Below are 26345 nucleotides of genomic sequence, written 5' to 3' on the forward strand. Positions count from 1 at the left end.
CTCTGCAAGTAACAGCTGTGTGTATTGCTCAGTGAGATCGAGGACTCCATCTCCCAGCTGATGCTGCTTCAGTTTGTTGGACAATGATCTGGCATTGTGCTCGAGTTTTGCAATGATATCAGCAGCTTTCTGTAATCTCCAGAATGGAAGCCTGCAGTCAGGAGGAGTAAAGAAACATTCCCCATCAACAATATAAAAAAATCTCGTTGAAAGTGCAGGCAACAAGGAAAGAGGGGACGAGAAACAGAGAGAGGTCACCTTCCACTTTCTCCCTAACGCCCAGTCATCCCCCAGGATTCCACTTCTCCCGTGACAGGGGGGATAGGACAGAGCGCGAAGGGATAAGAGGGCAGTGGGAGGTAAGTGGAGGTAAGAGAGCTGGGAGGGTGACAGCTGGGGAGGTGAAAGCTGAGGTGGGGGGGAAGAGAGCTGGGGGGGGGGGGCGAAGAGAGCTGGGGTAGTGGGGGGGAAAAGAGCTGGGGTAGTGGGGGGGAAAAGAGCTGGGGGTAAAGAGGGAAGCACAAGGGGGGGAGCTGCAGGAGAGAGGAGGCCACTGGAGAGGGGGGGCAATGGAGAGACGGGGCCACTGGAGGAGGGGGTGGGGGGTGTGGGGGGTGAGGTGGTGGGATAGTGCAGAGGCAGGAAAGTAGGGGTAGGAGGCAAGAGTGAAGATAGACAGGGGAGAGTGGGAGAGGGGGAAGACAGCATGGGGGGGGGAATGTAGGGGAGAGGGGAGGGAGTGTGAGGGACAGCCGCAGGAGTCTGAGGGGAGCACAGGGTGGGGGAGTGAGGGGAGAGCAGGGTAGGGGAGTGAGGGGAAAACAGGAGGAGCGAGGGGAAAGCAGGGGAGGGAAGAGTGATGGGACAGCAAGGGGAGAGAGAGCTTGAGGCAGGGAGAGAGAGCTTGAGGCAGTGAGGGATAGCAGAGAGCCGGTGAGAGCAGGGCAGTGAGGGAAAGCAGGGAGAGTAAGGAAAACTAGGGAGAGCAATGAGGGAGACCAGTGGGCACTGGAGTCAGCACGGAGAAAGGGTTTTGAGGAAGAGTGGGGTCAGTGAGGGTGAAGTGGGAGAAAGCAGGGGAGGGAGACCAAGGGGAGTCAGGGACAGTGGGGAAAAGAGGGGAAGGAGGCAGGGGGGGCTAGTGAGGGAGTGTGGTGGGAGTGAGGGAATGAGGGGAATACAGGATTGCGTCTTTTTTTTAAAAACAGCCATCTCTGATTGTATTGTCACCTTCAAAAAAAGGTGTACACTCTCAGGTCTTTTGATCTCTGCACAAATTTTTAAAATTCTGACCTTTACTCATATTGTTTCCCTTCATCTTTCTGACCAAAATTTATTATTTCATATTTCTCTACATTAAATATTACCTACAATGTGTGCACCCATTTTATTAGTTTCTCAATGTCCTCCCAAAGCCTGCTGTTATTTCCCTCATCACCTTCTAAATTTCTGAATTTTGTGTCAACTGCCAACTGGTAAACGATACTGTGAAAACCCAAGACCATGTCATTAATATGTAGAGAAGGTTAGAAATCATACAACATCAGGCGACAGTCCAACAAGTTTATTTGAAATTACAAGCTTTTGGAGGACATCACCTGACAAAGCAGCAGCACTCAGAAAACCCGTGATTTCAAATCAACCTGTTGGACTATAACCTGGTGTCGTGTGACTTCTGACTTTGTCTACCCCAGTCCAACACCAGCACCTCCACATCATTAATATATAGCACAAAGAGCAGTGCTCCCAGTGGTGATCCAAAGAAAAGTGACTGCAATTCCTTCCTGCAATCAAATCAGCCCTTCACTGCACTCTCTGACTCTTAGCCAACAGTTCAAGCAATGCGCATGCTGTCACTAATCTGTGCATGCTCCCATGAGGCACCAAGGACATTGGCATCAATGACATAGCTAGAAAAAGAGATGAGGATCTAAAAAGTGATTTCAGGGAATTAGGTTGGAAGCTAAAAAGCAGGACAAGCAGAGTAGTAATTTCAAGGTTATAACTGGTGCCATGTGCCAGTGAGGTGAGGAACAGGGAGCGAGTACAGCTAAACGTGTGGCTACTGGGCTGGTGCAGGAGGGAGGGCTTCAGATACATAGATCATTGGGGTACCTTCTGGGGAAGGTTGGACCTGTACATAAAAGACGGGTTGCACTTAGACTGGAGGGGCACCAATGTCTTGGGTGGGAGATTTGCTAGAGCACTTCGGGAGGGTTTAAATTAGTTTGGCGGGGGATGGGAACCAGACCTACAGATTAGAGGAAAGGTTAGTTGTTGAACAAGCAGATATGGAATGCAGAGAGTCTGACAGAAAGATACACAGTTGATAAAGCAAAGGGATGAGTTAAAGTTGTTTGTTTCATTGCAAGGATATCATGAATAAGAGTGATGAACTTAGAACATGGATCATTACTTATGGTGTGGCCATAACAGGCATATAGCTTTGACAGAAGCAGGAATGATTGCTGGATGTTCCAGGGTTCAGATCATTTAAAAACAATGGGTGGTAAAAGAGAAGGGGCAGGATCATTGTTAATTGGAGACTGCATTACAGCTGCATAAAAGGAGGTTGTTGAGAAGGGTTTGTCTACTGAGTCAGTGTGGGTTGAAGTCAGACACAGGAAAGGTGCAGTCACTTTATTGGGTGTTTTCTGTAGACCCATCATTAGCAGCAGAGAGATAGAAGAACAGACTGGACAGCAGATCTTGGAAAGGTCCAGACGTGAAGGTTCAATTGGGGCGATTGAGAGTTATAGGGTAGCCAGGAAGGACCTGAAGAGAGAGCTAAAAGCAGCAAGGAGGGGACATGAAAGGTCCTTAGTAGATAGGATTAGGGAAAACCCTAAGGCTTTCTATAGGTATGTTAGGAATAAAAGAATGACTAGGGTAGGAATAGGTCCAGTCAAGGATAGTAGGGGGAAGTTGCGTGTGGAGGCGGAAGAGATTGGGGAGACACTGAATGAATACTTTTCTTCAGTATTCACTCAGGAACAGGGCATTGTTGTCGATGAGAATACTGAGGCACAAATAAGTAGAATGGATGGCTTTGAGGTATGTAGAGAAGAGGTGTTGGAAATCCTGGAAAAGGTGAAAATAGATAAGTCCCCTGGGCCTGATGGCATTTATCCTAGGATTCTCTGGGAAGCAAGGGAGGAGATTGCAGAGCCATTGGCCTTGATTTTTATGTCCTCTTTGTCTACAGGAGTAGTCCCAGAAGACTGGAGGATAGCAAATGTGGTTCCCTTGTTCAAAAAGGGGAGTAGGGATAGCCCTAATAACTATAGGCCGGTGAGTCTCACTTCTGTTGTGGGCAAAGTCTTAGAGAGAATTGTAAGGGATAGGATTTACGCACATCTGGATAGGAATAATGTGATCAAGGATAGTCAGCATGGTTTTGTGAAGGGCAGGTCGTGCCTCACAAACCTTATTGAATTCTTTGAAAAGGTGACGAAGGAGGTTGATGAGGGGAAAGCGGTAGATGTGGTATATATGGATTTTAGTAAGGCGTTTGATAAGGTTCCCCATGGTAGGCTACTGCAGAAAATACGGAGATATGGCATTGAGGGTGAGTTGGAGGTTTGGATTAGGAATTGGCTGGATGGAAGAAGACAGAGGGTAGTAGTTGATGGCAAAGTTTCTTCATGGAGTGCCGTCACTAGCGGTGTTCCGCAAGGATCTGTTTTGGGACCATTGCTGTTTGTCATTTTTATAAATGACCTGGAAGAGGGGTTAGAAGGTTGGGTGAGCAAGTTTGCGGATGATACGAAAGTCGGAGGAGTTGTTGACAGTGAGGAAGCATGTGGCAGGTTACAGCAGGATATAGAGAAGCTGCAGAGCTGGGCAGAAAGGTGGCAGATGGAATTCAATGTAGCTAAGTGCGAGGTGATTCACTTTGGGAAGAATAACAAAAAGATGGGGTACTGGGCTAATGGTCGGATACTTGGTAGTGTGGATGAGCAGAGGGATCTTGGTGTCCATGTACACAGATCTCTGAAAGTTGCCACCCAGGTAAATAGTGCGGTGAGGAAGGCATATGGCGTACTGGCTTTTATTGGTAGAGGAATTGAGTTCCGGAGTCCTGAGGTCATGATGCAGTTGTATAAGACTCTGGTACGGCCGCATCTGGAATATTGTGTGCAGTTTTGGTCGCCATACTATAGGAAGGATGTGGAGGCATTGGAACGGGTGCAGAGGAGGTTTACCAGGATGTTGCCTGGTATGGAAGGAAAATCGTATGAGGAAAGACTGAGGCACTTGGGGCTGTTTTCACTAGAGAAAAGAAGGTTTAGGGGTGACTTGATTGAGGTGTACAAGATGATTAGGGGGTTAGATAGGGTCGACAGTATGAACCTTTTCCCGCGTATTGAGTCGGGTATTACAAGGGGGCATAGCTTTAAATTAAGGGGGGGTAGATATAGGACAGATGTTAGGGGTAGGTTCTTCACTCAGCGAGTCGTTAGTTCATGGAATGCCCTGCCAGTAACAGTGGTGGACTCTCCCTCTTTATGGGCATTTAAGAGGGCATTGGATAGGTATATGGAGGATAGTGGGTTAGTGTAGTTTAGGTGGGCTTGGATCGGCGCAACATCGAGGGCCCAAGGGCCTGTACTGCGCTGTATTCTTCTATGTTCTATGTTCTATGTTCTATGTAACAGAGTTATTATTCTGGGTGACTTCAACTTTCTCAATATCAATTTGAACGTCCTTAGCGCAGATGGTCTGAATGGAGACGATTTTGTCAGATGTGTCCAGGAAGGATTCCTGACTCAATAAGTAGATAGGCAACTAGAGGGGGGAGGCCATATTAGATTTGGTGCTTGGCACCGAACAGGCCAGTGTCAGTATGGGAATCATGATGTGGAGATGCCGGTGTTGAACTGGGGTGTACAAAGTTAAAAATCACACAGTACTGGGTTATATCCCAACAGGTTTATTTGGAAGCACGGTAGACGCTACAAGACGTGTCAGAATGTCGACACGGATAACACCATTACACGTGGAGACACCTCCCACCATGTACGTGGCAGGTATTCATGCGACTCAGCCAACGTTGTCTATCTCATGCACTGCAGACAAGGATGACCTGAGACATGGTACGTTGGTGAGACCAAGCAGAGGCTACGGCAATGGATGAATGGACACCGCACAACAATCAACAGACAGGAGTGTTCCCTCCCAGTTGGAGAACAGATCAGCGGTCCGGGACATTCGACCTTGCACCTTTGGGTGACCATCCTCCAAGGTGGACTTTGGACAGGCAACAACGAAAAGTGGCTGAGCAGAGGCTGATAGTCAAGTTTGGTACCCATGGGGATGGCCTCAACCGGGACCTTGAGTTCATGTCACACTATAGATGACCCAATTGCACTACACACCCTCTTCAACTTATGCCCCTTTACACTCACACTGACACACATACACATAATCTCTCATAGATACGCATAACCCATCCTCCCCTCAACACACACACACACACACACGCACACAAGTTTGTGGGGTGAATTTGTACTTGCAGAATTACATTTTACTTTGCTCAAAACCTGCATGAATCCATGTACGATTCTGTAAATCCGTTTTTTATATTAGAATCAGTCTGACCATTGTGGCACCGACAGCTAACACCTTCACACAGGGAAGCTAACACCTTCAATACATTATCTGGGCCACATGACACCAATTGTTAAAATTTAATTGTGAATGTAACTTCCAAAAAAAGTTTTGCTATTTACATATGAAAGAACTGAAACCAACAAGGCATTCCAAAAGATGAGAGACTTAACAAACAATCCAGGTTTTTTTCAAGAGTTCATTTCAGTTACATCACACTGTAAACGTTTGCTATAAATTCTGTTTTATAATCTTATTCTCCACAACCACCTGATGAAGGAGCAGCGCTCCAAAAGCTAGTGCTTCCAAATAAACCTGTTGGACTACAACCTGGTGTTGTGTGATTTTTAACAGTATGGGAAGGTACTTAATGGAAGAGGGGAAATTATATTGTAATTAGTTAGGACCTGTGGAGTATAAATTAGGAACAATTGTTCTACAGGAATTGCACAAAAGCAATATGGAGGCTGTATTAGGAGCACTTGTTGTGAGTGTTGGATAACCTTGTTTCACTGAGACAGGCAAGGAATGGTAAGGTGAAGGAGCCTTGGATGACAAGAGAACAGTTGCTCAGTGGTTAGCATTGATGCCTCACAGCACCAGGGTCCCAGGTTTGATTGCGGCCTCGGGCGACTGGCTGTGTGGAGTTTGCAGATTCTCCCCGTGTCTGCGTGGGTTTCCTCCCACAGTCCAAAGATGCGTAGGTCAGGTGAATTGGCCATGGTAAATTGCCCATAGTGTTAGGTGCATTAGTCAGAGAGAAATGGGTCTGGGTGGGTTACTCTTCAGAGAGTCGGTGTGGACTGGTTGGGCCAAAGGGCCTGTTTCCACACTGTAGGGAATCTAATCTAATCTAATTAGAAGAGATGATTTGGAGATGCCGGTGTTGGAGTGGGGTGTACAAAAGTTAAAAATCACACAACACCAGATTATAGTCCAACAGGTTTAATCGGAAACACACTAGCTTTCGGAGAAACGCTCCTTCATCAGGTGACTGTGGTGGGCACAAATCTAAGGCACAGAATTTATAGCAAAAATTGACAGTGTGATGTAACTGAAATTATACATTGAAAAATACTTGGATTGTCTGTTGAGTCTTTCATCTGTTTGAATACCATGATAGTTTCACTTCTTTCACGTGTAAATCACAAAACCTTTTTTTTAAAAGTTGCATTGTCAGCTTAGCTGTAACAATGGGTGTTAGCTAGACAATATCTAGCTAACAGTGTCTAGCTAACACCCATTGTTACAGCTAAGATGAGAATGCAACGTTTTAAAAAAAAGGTTTTGTGATTTACACATGAAAGAAGTGAAACTATCATGGTTTTTAACTAATTAGAAGAGGAGCTTCTCATCAAGAGGAAGAAGGAAGTTTACTCAAGGTTGAGGAAACAAGGATCTGGCACAGCTTTAGAGGATTACAGGGTAGCTAGGAAAGAACTCAAAAATAGACTGAGGAGAGCTAGGAGGGAGCATGAGAAAGCCTTGGTGGGAAGGATAAGGGAAAACCCAAAGGTGTACTACGCTTTTGTGAGGAATAAGAGGATGATCAGAGAGAGGGTAGGGCTGATCAGAGATAGCGGAGGAACTTGTGCCTGGAGTCTGAAGAGGTAGTGGAGGTCTTAAATGAGTTTTTTGCTTCAGTATTCACTCAAGAGAGGGACCTTGATGATAGTGAAAACACCCTGGGCCAGGTTAATAGGCCTGAACAGTTTGATATTAAGAAAGAGGATGTGCTGGAAATTCTGGGAAGCATCAAGACCCCAGGGCCAGACCAGATATATCCAAGGTTACTACGGAAAGTACGGAATGAGATTGCTGTGCCTCTGGCAATGATTTTTGTATCCTCACTCTCCACGGGAGTTGTACTGGATGATTGGAGGGAGGCGAATGTTGTTACTCTGTTCAACAAGGGAACAGGTAAATCACTGGGAATTACAGACCAGTCAGTCTAACATCTGTGGTAAGCAAGGTACTGGAAAGGATTCTGAGAGATAGGATTCATGACCATTTGGGAAAAACATAGTTTGATTAGAGATAGTCAGCATGGCTTTGAGAGGGGCAGGTCATGCCTCACAACCCTTACTGAATTCTTTGAGGATGTGATGAGACAAGTTGATGAAGGTCGCGTTTTGGATGTGGTGTATATGGATGTCAGTACGTCATTTGATTAGGTTCATGGTAGGCTCATTCAGAAAGTCAGGAGATTTGGGATACAGGGAAATTTGGCTGTCTGTATACAGGATTGGCTAACCAAAAGACGACAGCAAGTGGTAGTGGATGGAAAGTATTTCACCTGGAGGTCAGTGACCACTGGTGACCCGCAGGAATCTGTTCTTGGGCCTCTGTTCTTTGTAGTTTTTATAAATGACTTGGATGAAGAAGTGGAAAGGTGGGTTTGTAAGTTTGCCGATGACACAAAGGTCAGTGGTGTAGATACTGTCAATGGTTGTTGCAGGCTACAATAAGACATTGATAAGATGCAGAGCTGGGCTGTGAAGTGGCAGGTGGAGTCCAACCTCGATAAATGTGAAGTGATTCGTTTTGGAAGGTCAAATTTGAATGCTGAAATTTGACCTTCAGCATTCAAATTTGGGTTTGAAGACAGAATTCTTGCCAGTGTGGAGGAACAGCAGGATCTCGGGGCCCACATACATAGATCCTGCAAATTGACACCCAAGTTGATAGGAGAAAGTGAGGACTGCAGATTCTGGAGCTCAGAGTCAAGAGGGTGGTGCTGGAAAAGCACAGCAGGTCAGGAGCAGAAGAATCGACTTTTCAGGCATAAACACTTCTTCAGGCCCTTCATCAAGCCCTGATGAAGGGCTAATGCCCGAAACACCGATTCTTCTACTCCATGGATGCTGCCTGATCTGCTGTGCATTTCCAGCACCACGCTCTTGATTGAAGTTGATAGGGTTGTTAAAAAGGCATATGGTGTTTTGGCTTTCAGTAATGGGGGATTGAGTTTAAGCGCCACAAGGTTTTGCTGTAGCTGTATAAAACCCTGTTAAGACCACATTTGGAATATTGACTCCCGTTCTGGTCGCCTCATTATAAGAAGGATGCTGATGCTTTAGAGACGATATAGGGGAGATTTACCAGGATGCTGCCTGGATTGGAGGGCATGTCTTATGAAGAGAGGTTGAGTGAGCTCGGGCTTTTCACACTGGAGAGAAGAAGGAAGAGAGGTGGCTTAATAGAGGCATACAAGGTAATGTGAGGAATAGATAGAGTAATTAGCCAGAGACTTTTCCCCAGGGCAGAAATGGCTGTCATGAGGGGTCAAAATTTTAAGGTGACTGGAGGAAGATATAGGGGAGATATCAGAGATAGATTCTTTACGCAGAGAGTGGTGGGTGCATGGAATGCACTACCAGCGGTTGTAGTAGAGTCAGAGACATTAGGACATCTAAGTGACTGCTGGACAAGTACATGAACGGCAGTAAATTAAGGAGTGTGTAGGTTAAGTCAATCTTAGATTAAGATAAATGCTCAGCACAACATCGTGTGCTGAAGGGCCTGTACTGTGCTGTACTGTTCGATGTTTCTGTAAGCTAGAGAAGTAGAAGCAGGCCATTCAGCCCAATGAGAGTTCTCCACCATTCACTTAGGTCATGGCTGATCTGATAATCTTCAACTCTACTTTCCTGCCTTTTCTCCTTAACCCTCAATTCCCTTACTGATTAAATGTCTGACTATCTCAGCCTTGAATATACAGACGAACCTTGATTATCTGGCATTCGATTATCCAATCTTCAGATTATCCAGCAAGATCACAAGGTCACGATGCTCGGCTCAACTGTGTTATCCGGCATTCAGTTATCTGGAATTTGATAAACCAAATGAAATACTCCCTGCCAGTGCCCTTTGGATAATTGAGGTTCCTCTGTACTTAATGACCCAGTTTCAACAATCCTCTATAGGAATGAATTCCACAGATTCTGAGATTATACGCTCTGCTCCTAGACTCTCCCACAAGGGGAAATAACCTTTCTGCATCTACCCAATCAAATCCACTAAGAATCATTTATGTCTCAATAACGTCATTTCTCATCTTTCTAACTTCCAGTGACCAGAGCTGCTCACAATATTTTATCTATGGCCTTATATTCTACGCCCCAGCTAATGAAAGCAAGCATCCCATATGCCTTCGTCATCACTGTCTACTTGGCTGACACCTTCATGGATCTACGGGCTCATATACCAAGGTCTCTTTCTTCCTCAGTACTCTCAAGAGACCTACCATTCATTATGTAAATCCTTCCCTTATTAGAACTCCCAAAACGTATCACCTCACGCTTATCAGAATTAAATTCTATCTGCCATTGCTCTGCCCAGTTTACCAGTTGACTGTAAGCCTTAGTCCATTCTCCTCACTATCAACAATATCACCAATTTTGTGTTGTCTGCAAACTAATTATACTATCTACATTCACAACCAGGTCATTAATGTATATAACAAATAGCAAGGGTCCCAGCACCTGTGATACACCATTGCTCATAGGCTTCCAGTCTTAAAAACAATCCTCCGCTATCACCCTTTGCCTCCTATTTGCAAGCCAATTTTGGATCTAGTTTGCCAATTTGCCTTGGATATCCCTCCAAAGACTGTTAGTGTCATCATTACAATTGCCTTCCCAGCTATTTAAGAAGCTTGCCTAAAACTTGGCTATAGTGCATTCATCTTCCTCAACAAAGTTATTTATATATTTTGTAAATAGTTGTAGTCCCAGCAATTATGCCTGTGGCATTCCAGTAGTTACAGGACACCATGGGGGACGATGCCCTTCTTATCCCAACTCTGTGGCGTCTACTAGTATTCCAATCCTCTATCCATGCTAATATGTTACCCCGATACCATGGGCTCTTATCTTATTAAGTAGCATAACATGTGCTTACTTATCAAACGCCTTCTAAAAGTCCAAATATCTGACATGTATTGCTTCCCACCTATCTATCAGCTTATTGCCACTTTGAAGAGTTCCAGTAAATTTGTTAGCTATAATTTCCCATTCATGAAGCTATGCTAGTTCTGTTTGACCATATTATATATATTTTAATGCTCTGCTATTATATCCTTTATAATAGACTAACATTTTCTAAATAACAGGTGTCAAGCTAACATGGCCTATAGTTACCCAACTCTTGTCTCCTTACCTTTATAAATAAATAAGTATACATGTCCCTTGGTCTAATCTATCACTGTTTAATATTTACTAGTGTCGTTTGGATTTCCTGTTAGTCACTAAACTATTCTCATCATTTACTTTGTTCCTTCATTCCTGTTTTAGATCAATTAGCTCCGAGTGCTGACAGATCTGAAACCTGAACTCTTTCTTCTTTTGGCTGATTATTTCTGCTTTAATTTCAGGTTTCCAGCATCCACAGTATTCTGCTTTTGTGGTCCCCAGTCTTACTTGCTGTTGAATCTCTAGTCCCCCTCTTGTCCTCAGTCTCCATCAGAACCAAAAATGGGACTTTTAAACATTCACTTACATTGGCAGACATTGCCTTCAATCTGACATGCATACCCTGCTGCTTTTTAAAGAAACCCAAACTGCTTGGTACTTTTATTCTGAAGAGAAAAGCAGTTGCGACTAAATAAAACTGTGAACATTCATGTCAGCACTACCACAGGAGGTCTAATCCTGGTGACAAGAAGTTTCAAACTGTTGCCTCTTACTGTAGGATGTCAGTATCTGGGAGAGCCGCAGGGATCATTCTTCCAACTTGCTGGTGGACTGCTGTGAGGTTGTCACTGACACACATGGTGTACCTCAGAGGTACCATCTCAGCATTTGGCGGAACCCCCAGGCATAGCCACTTCTTGCTCTCAATCCCAATGTGTAGTGGGACTTCTGGGTGAATTTGAACTGCCACACCTAACAGCAGAGAAACACAATATAAGATGGGTAGAAACACATCCAGTGCAGTTACCACGAGATAAATAGCCTTCTTCTAATAACTCTGAGATTCTGGGATCTTCTCTATACCACTATCTCTGCTGACGTATAATCCCACTACAGCCAACCTCATACCTTGGCCACACCTTTATCTGCACAGTGTACGCTAAAGTGCAGAATCCAGATCAGATAGGCCTGTATCTTTAAGACAGCGAGTTGACATCTCAACATTTGAGGTTCCTGTATAAAGGTACCTGCACTGGCTCCAGTCTGTTCTTAGTGGAGTCCGTTTTGGGGGTTCAGTATAGTGTTTGTAATGCATTGTAACATCAATAGGCACAGAACCCAGAATGTGTATGTAAGCCTTGGACATTGTAACCATGATTTTTTTATCCACTCATGGGATGTGGGTGTCACTAACTAGGACAGTTGAAAGTCAATCACATTGCTGAGGGGGAGGTGTCACCTGGAGACATGACTAGTTAAAGACAGCAGTTTTCCTTCACTCAAGGACATAAGTGAACCAGACTGTTTTTATTTTGACAATTGACAATGGTTACATGGTCTTAATTCCAGATATTTTATTGAATTCAAATTCCATCACCTGTTGAAGCAGAATTCGAATCCTGGTCTCTAGAACATTACTTGGGCACCTGGATTAATAGACTCAAGATAATACCACTGGAGCACCGGCTCCTCAAATAGTAAATATTACTCACAAATGTCAAGGTATCTGACTCCACAAGAACACAGCTCTCTGGTTAATGTTATGTGGATTAACATACAGAAAACTACAAAGCACATCAAAGTACCTGTCCCCAAAAAGCCTTCCAACAGCAGTGACAGCCTAGCGGAAAGATTCCTGTTGACCTTGTTAGCCTCGGGTCACTTAATACAGTATACAGGCATAGGATTTAGACTTAAAACTGTGGACTCAGCTAGCCCACACATCTTGGGTATTTACTGTCTTGACCAGAGTGGAATCTCTGTCTTCTCTCTGCCCCCCTGCCAGCTGAATGGGTTGGGCCCAGTAATCCATGTTTGTAGTGCAGGGAAAGCCACATGAGCTACAAACATCACGTCAGTCCATCTGCACGCACTCTTGATTTACAGATTGCGGCATGTGCCTGAAGGAGGTCATATCAAGTCTATATCTTCCTCCCCACCCCCTCCTAGCTCTCCCATTTCACAGTGTGCTGTCACCTGATTGCAGCCTAATGCCGTAAAAACCTTGTTGGCAAGAGCTTGTCGTGCTGGGAATTGCAAGATGACAGATGCAGTCTGAAAGCTCATTCGGACAGAAAGCAAACACAAGGAACCGTGATGGCACGCCCGAACCAGTTACATAACTGACAAGGGCTCGGTCTCCCTGTGTCATCAGAAACTCCTCAAATCCCAACTCCCAGACCAGTCACTAACCGGCAATGACTCCCTTCAAGCAATACCTCTATTTAAAAATACCCATCGTGGTTTTCAAATTTCTCCATGGCCAAACTCCCTCCCCTATGCTGTAATCTCCAGCCCCACCACCCTCGAATATCCTCTTCCATCCCTGATTATAGTGGCTCCAAAATTGGCAGCAGTACCTTTAGCAGCCAAGACACTGAACTCGGGTAACTCGCACATTAAATCTTACATTTTCTCTCTTTATTCCTTTCAAACCTGCCTCTTTGTTGTAATGGTCAGGCAGCATCCAGGGAACAGGATGCTGCCTGACCTCTCCGCTCCCACCCCAGTCTGACCTATCACCCTCACCTTGACCTCTTTCCACCTATCACATTTCCGACGCCCCTCCCCCAAGTCCCTCCTCCCTACCTTTTATCTTAGCCTGCTGGACAAACTTTCCTCATTCCTGAAGAAGGGCTTATGCCCGAAACGTCGATTCTCCTGTTCCCTGGATGCTGCCTGACCTGCTGCGCTTTTCCAGCAACACATTTTCAGCTCTGATCTCCAGCATCTGCAGACCTCACTTTCTCCTCTTTGTTGTAATATCTCTCGATACATTGTAGTGAGAGATTTTGCTTTATAATGTTGTTCAGGACATTTTTATTGTGGTAAAGGATATGTAAATGCAAGTTGTTATTGCCTGGCTCAGGCTTTTCTCCTTCTCCAGCTGCTGTCCCTCACATTCCTCTTGATTCAGCCAAGCAGTTGTTCTTGCATTAGGCAGACTGGGTTATGTTAGGCTGAGAGAAGGGACCACTACAGTCTGATCTGACACCACTCACTGCCCAGTTAGCCCTGCCTGGCATAGATCAGGAATGTTTCTTGACTGAGGGATTCGGTTATGTACTGGACACAGCATTCCCAAACTGAGGCTCCACAGGGAGCTCCCAGCCTTAACAGTCCAAGCTGAGCACTTCCTAAAATAACACACACTCTACAGTGTCAAGGGAACGTCGTCAAGGAGACCTGCCGTCTATCAATAAGAGCTGATCAGCCTGGGCGGCTGTCATGGTTTCAGAGAAATATGATATTACCCCTGTGAGGCTTGCCTTGTCATGAAAAGCTCAGTACGCCCCTTGCATCCTCACTGACTCCTACTCAATAACGAGTGTCCCAAATTAGCAGGAAGTTAGCAAGCTGCAGCTGGAACTACTGTGTTGGGTCTTAGCACAGAGTGCTGTGTGTGGGGGAAGCCTCAGGCTAGTGTGAGGAGCTGCATGCATTGGGAATGGGGCTCAGATCTGAAAATGTGTTGCTGGAAAAGCACAGGTCAGGCAGCATCCAAGGAACAGGAGAATCGACGTTTCGGGCATGAGCCCTTCTTCAGGAAATGTCGATTCTCCTGTTCCTTGGCTGCTGCCTGACCTGCTGTGCTTTTTCAGCAACACATTTTCAGCTCTGATCTCCAGCATCCGCAGTCCTCACTTTCTCCTCGAATGGGGCTCAGAGTTTGGCCCAAGATTGTGGGGCCATGAAATGATTAGATTAGATTAAATTACCAACAAGTCCACACCGACCCTCCAAAGAGCAACCCGCCCAGAGCCATTCCCCTACATTTATCCCTTCACCTAACACAACGTGCAATTTAGCATGGCCAATTCACCTAACCTGCACATTTTTGGACAGTGGGAGGAAACCGGAGCACCCAGAGGAAACCCACGCAGACAGTTGCCTGAGGCGGGAATTGAACCCGGGTCTCTGGCGCTGTGAGACATCAGTGCTAACCACTGTGCCATCGTGCCGCCTGAAGTTTTTTTTGATTAGATTTCCAACAGTGTGGAATCAGGCCCTTCAGCCCAGCAAGTCCACACTGACCCTCCAAAGAGCAACCCACCCCCCTACATTTACCCCTGACTAATGCACCTAACACTACAGGCAATTTAGCTTGGCCAATTCGCCTAACCTGCAGATGTTTGGACTGTGGGAGGAAACCAGAGCAACCGCAGGACACCCACACAGACACGGGAAGAATGTGCAAACTCCACACAGACAGTTGCCCAAAGCAGGAATTGAACCTAGGTCCCTAGCGCTGTGAGGCAGCAGTGCTAACCACTGAGCCACCCAAATCAAAGGCCGCATTTCATCTCAGGTGAATGGGAAACTCAGCCCACAGGCCAAGAGATTCAAAGTGAGAAGCACAACCAGGGGATTGTCTAACAATCTAAACTTGTGGGAAAATTGACAGGTCAAACAGGGACCTTGAAGGCGTACCCTTTCTCCAGTGAATAGTGAGAATGTGGCACAGGATGAAGCAAATCACAGAATCATACAATCTTCCAGAATCTATTTGATCCATCGAGCATGTGCCAGCTCTTTGAAAATACTGTCCAATTGCATAACTCACACCCCAGTATCTCCCCATGAAACCTACAAATGAGTCCTCTTCCCTCTTCCCACACACATCCAGTTTCCTTCGGAAATATAAATCATTGACAAATTACTTTAAAATTTCTGACTTTTGGGTCATAATCTAATTAGCATTGAAATTGTTTCTCCTGACTTCCTCAATCCACCCCTCTAAGCAGCCAAATTGCAGTTTCTGTGATTATTTCACATCCCTCACCCTGGCACCATTCTAATGAACCAACACTGGACCCTTTCCAAAGCTTTGGCATCCTTCTGAAATAGTGCTCACCAGTCTATGCTGAAGGGCACAATACCCTGCAGGGAGTTGCCTCTTTGAATTGGCTTATGAAGGAAGATTGGTCAGGCTCAGCTTTTAACGGCTAGAGTTTAGGAGAGTAAGAGGCAGATTGAAACCGATCAGATCCTGAGGGAATCAGGCAGGATGGAAAAAGGATGTTTCCTCTTGTGGGGACAATATAAAACAACAGGTCACTGTTTCAAAACAAGGGTCGTCCATTTAAAACAGAGGTGAGGAAATTTTCTCACAGAGGGTGGTGACTATAGAAATGAATCAGTGTATTTAAGACAGAGAGAGATGGGTTCTTGCTTAGTAAGGGGATCAAAGGTTATGGGGAGAAGGCAGGAGAATATATGGTTGACAGCCAACAGCAAATGGCAGAGCAGACCCAATGGACCGAATGGCCAAAATCTGCTCCTATATCTTCTGATCTTACCCAAGATATTGCAGCCACAACTGCTCACACGGCAGCATGGTGGCTCAGTTGTTAGTACTGCTGCCTCACAGAACCACGGACCCAGATTTGATTCCAGCCTTGGATGACTGTCAGCGTGGAGTTTGAACATTCTCTCTGCATCTGCTTGGATTTCCTCTGGGTGTTCCGGTTTCCTCTCACAGTCCAGAGATGTGCAGGTTAGGGTGAATTGCCATGCTAAATTGCCCATAGTGTTCAGGGATGTGTTAGTTAAGGGTAAATATAGGGGAATAGGTCTGGTTGGGTTTCTCTTTGGAGGGTCGGTGTGGACGTTTTGGGCTGAAGGGTCTGTTTCCACACTGTACGGATTCTATGATCACTTCTATGATAAAACCATTTAAAAGCCTCTTCCACCTTTCAACGAGATCAGAGCTGATCTACAACCTAACTAAACTGGGGTAATAGAGAGTATCATAGTATATGGGTCCATTATCACACAGGAAGTAATGGGGAACATAATAATGGGATCATTGTCCACACTGGAATAACACAGAGTATAATAATGAATCTTCATCCATACTGGGGTAGTGGGGAATATGTTACATTGGGATCATTATCCACATTGGGTTAAGGGAGAGTATGTTAACGGGATCATTAGCCACACCAGGGTAATGGTGTCATGTAATAGTGGGATTATTATCGACACTGGGAAAACAGGAAGTATAGTAATAGGATAGTGCAACACATACCCCTTTAGCAATAGACATTACAGAGGGCACAGCACCAAGCCTATATTGCTTGGCTGTGCCTGACTGGGCCTGGCACTGGAACCTGATTGTAGATGCTCCCTGGTCTGGTCTGGTACACAGTGGGCCTTGTTCAAACCTGTACAGTGCTATATCTATGGTTGGGTCGGTCTGAGATTTTCTTACAGGGGACCATGTTTTGTACCAGCCATTGTCTACCAGCAGCTTCATTTCTACAAGCTACGGGTGTTTACAAGAGGTAGGTACCTGTGAATTGTCCAGCAAGCATGATCACTGACTGCTGCCTTGATATCTAACTCTGACTGAGAAATCTGGCTGATATGTCAGAAATACTTTATGATTGAGAGAGTAGAAATACTTTCTGTTCATGAACTCGGTTGATGATAGGGAGCTTGCATAACTACATGGTTATAATCAATAACACCCTGCCCCTTTGAGAAGGCAATCTTGGTCTCTGACTGGCACTGACAAGGTGAGTTACAAAACGAAGGGAGTGGGTCTGGAAAACACAACATTAGTTACATCCCAAAGGCATTTTTAATCAGGCGATTGAGAGATACCAGAGAGGTCCCCAGCTCCAGATTGAGAGGTCCCCATCAAACAAACCACTGACAAATAAACTAAGGGCAGCTGTAACCTTGAGGGCTATGGAGAGGGATTGGCATGCAGACCTTGTGGTACACGTGTCTGCATCCAGCAGCTGGAATAGGTGTGACACGTTGGCCCAGGACTTCCTTAACATGACATATTGAATCTACATTATTAGTAATTAACTCCAACAAAGTCTGGAGATATAGTTCCCTGCCAGAATTCATTGCTGAATAATATCTTGCTCAATCTCCTTCTAAGCTGGCAGCAACTCTGCTCCCTGTTGCCTTCTGTGCCTGTCCCATCGGTGAAACAGACTCTCAAGAAGACAGTCTGTTTGGATTAGCCACAGCAGTATGTGCTCAGTAAATGCAAATCGGGGACAATATTCAAATTCATTGTCAAAGACATGACCTCACAGAGTGTGCTCTTAAAACAATACAACAGAACTCTGATCCTGAGTTGATGAAGAATACAGAGTTCAGCATCCTTTACTCAGGGATAGTGACCCAACAACTTTTGCCTTTGTGCTTGATATGAGGCTGCTGCTCCTTGTAAATATACCACACTCTGCACCAGTGCCGCTCAGGAGTAAAGTCAGTGCAGCTGATTGTCGCTCATCAGGAGTCATTGAGATCCACAGTGTAGAGAAAAGCCCTCCCACCTATCATGTCTGCACTGGTCAAAAAACAATCTTACCTATTCCAATCCCCTTTTCCAGCACTTGGCCTATAGGTTGCATGCCTTGGCAGCACAAATGCATATCAAAAATATTTCCTTATTGTTTCGAACGTTTCTGTCTCTACTACCCTACAGGCAGTGAGCTCCAGATTCCCACTATCCTCTGGGTGAAAAGGTATTTTCTCACATCTCCTCTAAATCTTCTATCCCTTACCTTAAATCTATGTCCCCAGTCGTTGATCCCTTCTCCAAAGGGAAAAGTTACATTCTGTCAGCAATATCTATGCCCCTCATAATTTCATCAGTCTCAAACATGTCCCCTCTCAGTCTCCTCTCCTCTCAGAAAAACAGCCCAAGTCTGTCCAATCTCTCCGTGGCCTAACATTTTGTACAGTTCCAGCACAACATCCCTGCTCTTAAACTTTTAAAGCTTTGTCTAATAAAAGTAGATCATATGTCTTCTTAACCACTTTATCCACCAGCACGGATAACTTAAGGGACCGGCATACATATACACCAAAGTCCCTCTGATCCAGAATTCTTTCTGGGATCCTACCGATTATCATGTCATCATTCATCTTGCCTTATTTGTTTTGCCCAACCGCACCACGACATCTTTATTCGGATTGAATTGTATTTGCCACTGATCAGCCATCTGACCATATCTTCCTGTAATCTAAGGCTATTCTCCTCGCTATTTACCACCCCACTAGTTTTTGAATCATCTGCAAATTGATCAAACCCACGCTGTGTTCAAATCTAAATCATTTATAAAAACCACAAACTGCATGGGCCCCAATACTGATCACCATGGAACTTCACTGGAAACAGACTTCCTGATGAAAAATACCCTCAACCATCATCCTCTGCTTCCTGCAACTTAGCCAATTGTGGACCCAATTTGCCAAATTTCCTTGATTCCCAGGGGGTCTCTGTCAGTCTCCCATGTGGGATCTTATCAAAAGTCCAAGCAGACAACATCAAAAGCATTGTCCTCATCTGGTCAGCTCTTTGAAAAAATCAATCAAGTTGGTCAGACATCGCCTCCCCTTACAAAAACCATGCTGACTGTTCTTGATTAATCCCGGTCTCTCCAAATGCAGATGCATTCTGTCCCTCAGAATTGTTTCCAATAGTATCACCATCACTACAGTTAGACTGACTGGCCTGTAGTTTCCAGGTTTATACCTTGCTCCCTTCTTGAATAACGGTACCATATTGGCTGTCCTCCACACCTTTCCTGTGGCCAGAGAGGAATTGAGAACTTTTGTAAGTGGCCCGGTTTTTTCTCCCTTGCCTCACTTAACGACCTGGAATACTTATCTACTTTTAGGTCCCATACCTCAGAAAGGATGTAGTGGTCCTGGAGAGGGTCCAGAGGAGGTTCACGAGAATGAACCCAGGAATGAAAGGCTTAACATACGAGGAACGTTTGAGGACTCTGGGTCTATACTCAATGGAGTTTAGAAGGATGAGGGGCAATCTAATTGAAACTTACAGAATACTGAATGGCCTGGACAGAGTGGATGTTGAGAAGGAGAAACGAGGACCCATGGGCACAGCTTTAGAGTAAAAGGAAGACCTTTTACAATAATGATGAGGAGAAACTTCTTTTGCCAGAGAGTGGTGAATCTATGGAAATCATTGCCACAGAATGCAATGGAGGCCACGTCATTGAGTATATTTAAGACAGAGATGGAAAGGTTTTTGATTGTCAAGGGGATCAAAGATTACAGGGAAAATGGGGTTGAGAAATGTATCAGCCATGACTGAATGGCAGAGCAGACTTGATGGGCCAAATGGCCTGATTTCTGCTCCTATGTCTTATGGTTTTTAAGCCTGTCAGATCTGCAGAACCTCCTCTCTGTCTTTGTTAATGGTATCACAAGATATAGCAGTTGGAAAATGGAGGCTTCAAATCCTCCAGACTGTGTATATCGGTCATTTGAGAAGATGAGGCTGTGACAAGGCACTGTCATTACATTGAGTATCGTTGATCATAAGATGGCAATCAGTGGACACAAAGCCCTCTTCATGGGTCCTTCATGATTGCATGTCCAAACTGGATTATGTGGGATATTTATGCGGGATTAACTGGATTATACTTCAATCTCTGGGTTGAAGATCTGGGTTGAAATCCTCCCCGCCATGTCATAACACACTCAGTGAGGCTGAAGAATGAAAAAGAATGTTAACTTCCAGATTAATGGTGAATTGAAAACAAATGGTGAGCATTGTTTAACCACTTGAATAATGATAAATGCAAAAACCCTTCGAAGGGCTCACATTCCAGTCCTGCACTTTAGGAAAAGAAGAGCAATTGACTCCTCCAACTTTGCAAGTGGTTCATTACATTTTCAGATTTTACTGCACAACTGAGACCACCAGTCCCCTGTGATATCACTTCTATTGTATTGTCTACACTAACCCCATTGAGAATAAAGCCCATTCCTTTTTTTGCCAAAAGCTGTTCCTTGACTCAAGGAGATTCTGTCCTTGATTTTTTTCAGAGGGGTAATAAACCAGGTTGGGCTCCAATCAGTCTGGTTTGGTACAGAGATGAAAAGGATTTTGAGAGGCCTTTTGTTTATATGTAAACAGATGAGACTTCAGGCCAAAGTGGTCATGTTTTAAAAGTCTAGATTAGAGTGGTGCTGGAAAAGCACAGCAGGTCAGGCAGCTTCCGAGAAGCAGGAAAATCGACATTTTGGGCAAAAGCCCTTCATCAGGAATGAGGCAGGAGCCTCCGGGGTGGAGAGATAACTTAATCCAGGTACTTTTCATTGTACACTAACCGAAACAAATTGCAAAGTTATGGTCTGAGGTGCCTGCTTAATAAAGCTTTGAGTGGTCTGGCTTAGTCCATAACACCATAAATTTATCTCTCCATCCTGAAGGCTCCTGCCTCATTCCTGATGAAGGGCTTTTGCCTGAAACATCGATTTTCCTGCTCCTCAGGTGCTGCCTGACCTGCTGTGCTTTTCCAGCATCACTCTAATCTAGACTCTGATCTCCAGCATCTGCAGTCCTCACTTTCGCCATGTTTTAAAAGTGACCTGTATAAGAATGGGGAGTGGTCAGCTCTCGAGCTGAGCGGAACAGTTTCCTGATGAACGGCTTGTGCCTGAAACATCGATTCTCTTGCTCCTCAGATGCTGCCTGACCTGCTGTGCTTTTTCAGCAATATACCCTCGACTCTGAGCTCCAGCATCTGCAGTCCTCACTTTCTCTCATTTTTTAGTTTAGTCTGATCTGGTGACAAGTTCAACAGAGAGCTATATTGAATCTCTCTCTCTCTCTCTCTTTCTGCCCTTGAACTTCAACCTGTAAACATGTACTCCATTTATACTGGTTTTTAAAGGGAATTTGCTTATTGGGACTGTTGTGTGTATTCGGATCAGCATAATTAAGTCTAGTAGGATAGTTTCAGGTCTGTGGGGGTTCTTTATTCTGTTCTTTGTGTTTCATTGTGTAATTCAGTGAATAAATTTTTGTCTGTTTTAAAATCTAGTAGTCAACCTAGCTAACTTAATCCAGGTAATTTTCATTGTATACTTACCGAAACAAATTGCAAAGTGATGGTCTGAGCTGCCTGCTTAAGAATATTTTGATTGGTCTGGCTTAGTCCATAACACCATGACCATTTCCTCAGTGACTACATAGAATGAGGCCAATCCTAGAGTTAAATTGACCACAGCCTTGAAGAATGCCATGAACTATATTCCCAGATTCTACACAATTCCCAGCCCCTGACCAAACATGGGCCCATGCCCATGTACAGGGCAGCTCAACTGACTGCAGCCTGGACTGACACCATAATATCATTCTGACTGACCGAAACTGCTTTATTTGACCATCAGGATGGACAATGATGCAGACCGTAACTGTATGAAATCCATAACTCATGTTGCACCGACCACGTGACTGACAGCGGCCCAGCCCCTAGACTCTAAAAGGCCCAGCTCCTGAATAGAGTGGCTGGAGTCCAGCCCCTCTGCTTTGACTTTCACACATCACTTCAAACATTCACATTGCCTCATAATGTAAGTTGTTGACATATCCTGCCCCTCTGGCCTTGACGCTGCACGGCAAAATGACCCATAATTCCTCCACCCTTGAGAACTGGTATTTTTCAATGTTTCCTCAAGCCAGAAGGTTTCTGAACCTGTTTGTGTGAGAAACCGGGAGAAAGCGAGGACTGCAGATGCTGGAGATCAGAGTCAAAAAGTGTGGCGCTGGAAAAGCACAGGCAAGTCAGGCAGGAGAGTCGACGTTTTGGGCATAAGTCCTTCATCAGGAATGTGTGAAACCAGTAAGCCAGAAGCTGACTATCTGTCCATCTGTGTGAAAATAATATTACAAAGGAAAAAGGTGCCAGGCAGTCCAAATCTGTCAGTACTATCTCTAAGCATCAATAGTGTCCAAGTGTGCCCAATCTCAAGTAGTCTGATGTTCTGAGGTGGATACATTGACAATGCCCTGTTACGTTGATGAAGGGATTCAACTTCCATGAAGGCACTTGCTGCAGTTGACATGATTGCCAGTAAAGAAAAGGAAAATGGTTGGCACAGCCATGACTCGATGCTGAGGTACGAACTTAACAGGTATCCAGGGCGAAAGTGAGGACTGCAGATGCTGTCTGATGAAGGGCTTTTGCCCGAAACATCGATTTTCCTGCTCCTCAGATGCTGCCTGACCTGCTGTGCTTTTCCAGCACCACTCTGATCTAAACTCTTAACAGGTATCCACTCTGTTTTGAGACATTGAGAATTATGACCAAGGAAAACATTACTTGGGAAGGGGAGGTTTGCAGAGTAAGCATAATTAATGAGGTACAAACTCATGCAACTAAATTTTATTGTCATCAGATGGTAAGAATTGGATCTTGCTATCTAGGTAGAAGTGAATTGCAAGAGTTTTTCTCGACACAGACTCTCACTCATTGGAGCCATTACATTCATCATTATTCTCCCCACCTCTGGTAAGGTAAAATCTTACCCAAGGTTAGGCCACTTGAAATCAGAGCTAGGCCACTCAGAAGAAAGATTATAGAACATTTTTCATGTTAAGGACAATGGAAATGCGGAAATCTCTCAATAAATGACAGGTCAATTGAGCTTTATAAATCTGGTAAACAGATTTTTTGTTTTTCTCCATATCACATTTTTAATTTGAGGAGAAATCCTGTAAGCGATCTCCTTCATCTCCAAAGGTGATCCAGCGAAATGTACAACATCTGTTCACTTGAACCACTTTAGAAATAAATTCAACTGCATTTCTATGGAAGGAGGTTAAACAGGTCAGCTCCAGTGAGCAATGGTATGGGTGGTTTGTGGTTCCTGGATGGCCTGATGTACTAGTGTGCTGTGAAGGTCACAGTTTGAGGACATGCACTACAGATAAAGAAATACAAATATCACTCTCACTCTTAGTGCTGCCTTATAGCCACTGTCAAAAGGAACCAGGACAAAAGAATTTCAATTAATTTCATGCCACAACACGCTTTGTTCAAAATGTTCTTACATAGGAATTATAGAGAGCTCTCATTTTCTCCAATTGTTTAATCACCTTCCACAGCCCATATGTAGACTTTGGAGTAGGACTGCTTGGAAAATTGTTAGTGTAATAACAACAAACAACTGGGATTACATTAATGTTGAGGTTCTCATGAAACTTCATCCTCCGTCTTTGAATCACTTGAATACTACACTAATTACTGATTGAAATCCTAACTCAACTTATGATAGTCACTTCAGGAGGTGAAGACAGTTAGTCTCTGAACAAGGTTTCTGTATCAGAGGAATTTGTAAATCAGAGGAATTGGGCAGATGTTCTGGATGCGAATCAACCCAGTCTCAGTAGCTGCATGGAACTCAGTCAATATGCAACACTTGACATATACATGTCATAAAAACGATGGTTGGACAACAATGATTCATCTGCTGTGATGGTGACCCAACTCTCAAAAACTTCTCATGAAGAACACCAAAGTCCTCCACAAGGAGAATTTAAACCCATTCTTCACCCAGACATGGAATATGCCAACAGCTTCTTTAGCAAGGAAACTTAGCCAATCTACTTTCACCAACAGTGAATAAGTGTTCATCCAGAGCAGTGACTGCACTACACTTTTTTTTTAGATTAGATTACTTACTGTGTGGAAACAGGCCCTTTGGCCCAACAAGTCTACACCGACCCTCCGAAGAGCAACCCACCCAGACCCATTCCCCTACATTTACCCCTTCACCTAACACTACGGGCAATTTAGCATGGCCAATTCACCTAACCTGCACATCTTTAGACTGTGGGAGGAAACCAGAGCACCCGGAGGAAACGCATGCAGACACAGGAGAATGTGCAAACTCCACACAGACAGTTGACTGAGGCAGGATTTGAAACCGGGTCTCTGGCGCTATGAGGCAGCAGTGCTAACCACTGTGCCACCTGTTTTTTTTTAAACCCTTGATTTGATTCCAGTCTGTATCACATTCCTGGGTATCTGTTATGCTGTATATAAACCACCCCGAACTTCTTGATAAACCCAATCTTCCTCATATTCTGAGACAAGCTCAAATCAATACACAGAATCACAGTGATCTGCTCCTCAACCAGCCCAACATTCAACCTTGCCATTAAAGCTGATGCCCAGATTCCCAGAAGAATTCAATTTGTATCAAATATACAGAATGTCAACGTTCTCACCTGTTGATCCAAGGAAATACCTCTCTAACACAGATCCGTAGCCTGAGGGGGTGTCCTGTAGGTTGCTGATGATGAAAGGTTGGGAGTCAATGTCAGCATTGTTAATGGGCCAGTATTGAGAATGCATGCTTCCTCCTCCATACCATGACACATTGTCCATGGAAAAACAATCCTGTGAACAGAGAACCCAATGACTAACTCCATTGAAATTACAGAACAGAAACAGGCCATTTTGTCAAATTTACAGTTTATGCTTCACACTCATCACCTCCTATTTCTCATAGTCGAGACTGTGGTGCGGGAAAAGCACAGCAGGCCAGGTAGCATCTGAGGAGCAGGAGAATCAACGTTTTGGGTAGAAGCCCTTCATCAGGACTGAGGCTTGTAGGCAAGAGGGCTGAGAGATAAATGGGAGGGGGGTGGGGTTGGAAGGTAACTGAGAATGCGATAAGTAGAAGAAAGTGAGGGGGAACATGATAGGTCGGAGGGAGGGGGAGGGGAGGTGGAGGTGGAGCGGATTGTTGGGGAAGATGATGGACAGGTCAGGAGGATGGTGCCGAGTTGGAGGCTTGGGAATGGAATAATGTGGTGGGAGGGGAAATGAAGGAACTGTTGAAATCCACATTTATCCCATGTGGTTGCAGGGTCCCAAGGCGGAGTATGAGGCGTTCCTCCTCCAGGCGTTGGGTGGTAACAGTTTGGCAATGGAGGCAGCCCTGGACCTGCATGCCCTTGGCAGAGTGGCAGGGGAAATTGAAGTGTTCAGCCACGGGACGGTGGATTGGTTTGTGCGTGTGTCCTAGAGATGTTCTCTGAAACAATGTGCAAGTAGGCGTCCTGTCTCCCCGATGTAGAGGAGACCACATCGGATGCAACAGATACAGTAGATGACATTGGTCAGGTGCAGGTAAATTTCTGTTGGATGTGGAAGGGTCCTTTGGGATCTTGGACGGCGGTGAGGGATTGGTGTGGGCGCAGATTTTACACTTCCTGCTGTGTTAGGGGAAGGTGCTGTGAATGGGGTGTAGGCTGGTGGGGGCGTGGACATGACGAGGGAACCACCGAGGGAATGGTCGCTCTGGAACACTGAAAGGGGTAGGGAGAGAAATATATCTCTGGTGGTGGGGTCCTATTTCTTATAACAATAGATCAAAACCTCAAAGTACTTATGAACACATTGAACTTTTAAGTCAATGTGTTTTTTTCTAAAAAAAAAGGACTGCTACAGTCAAAAGGTGACAGTGATTATGCAACAGTGTTCTGTGCAGGTATGTTTATGTTTTACCCTTTCAAGAAAGCATAAATAAAATGTTAGGGCTCGAAACGAACTGCAACCATTGGTCTCTGTGTTCATGGCCTGATGTACTAGTGTGCTGTGAAGTTCACCATTTGAGGACAGTTATTAAACCCTTGCATTACAGGTAAAGAAAATCAAATGTCTCTCACTCTTAGTGCTACCAGACAGCAATTGTCAAAGGAAACCAGGATAAAAGAATTTCCATTAACTTGCAAAGCCAAGAGTATTCAACCGTCAATATAGCAACCACAATTGTCCAATGTCTCAGAGACTGATTGAGTTTGTAAGT

The 26345-nt window shown here is 44.7% G+C and overlaps 1 protein-coding gene across 3 annotated transcripts in view; it reads right to left on the minus strand.

Moving 5' to 3' along the window:
• The window catches only part of LOC122557990 (SITS-binding protein), an 89469-nt gene that overhangs the window by 44976 nt on the left and 18148 nt on the right, over nucleotides 1-26345 (minus strand). For all 3 annotated transcript variants that reach the window (XM_087996818.1, XM_043706293.2, XM_043706292.2), the window contains exons 2-4: nucleotides 24760-24931; nucleotides 11297-11495; nucleotides 1-151 (exon numbers count right to left, since the gene is read on the minus strand). In XM_087996818.1, the coding sequence (XP_087852944.1) occupies nucleotides 1-151; nucleotides 11297-11495; nucleotides 24760-24931 (522 nt within the window). The remainder of the gene's footprint in view (nucleotides 152-11296; nucleotides 11496-24759; nucleotides 24932-26345) is intronic.

This window comes from Chiloscyllium plagiosum, unplaced genomic scaffold (genome assembly GCF_037043375.1).
Source record: "Chiloscyllium plagiosum isolate Xiang-an unplaced genomic scaffold, Cpla_swu_hap1 HiC_scaffold_18, whole genome shotgun sequence".
Taxonomy (NCBI): Eukaryota; Metazoa; Chordata; class Chondrichthyes; order Orectolobiformes; family Hemiscylliidae; genus Chiloscyllium; species Chiloscyllium plagiosum.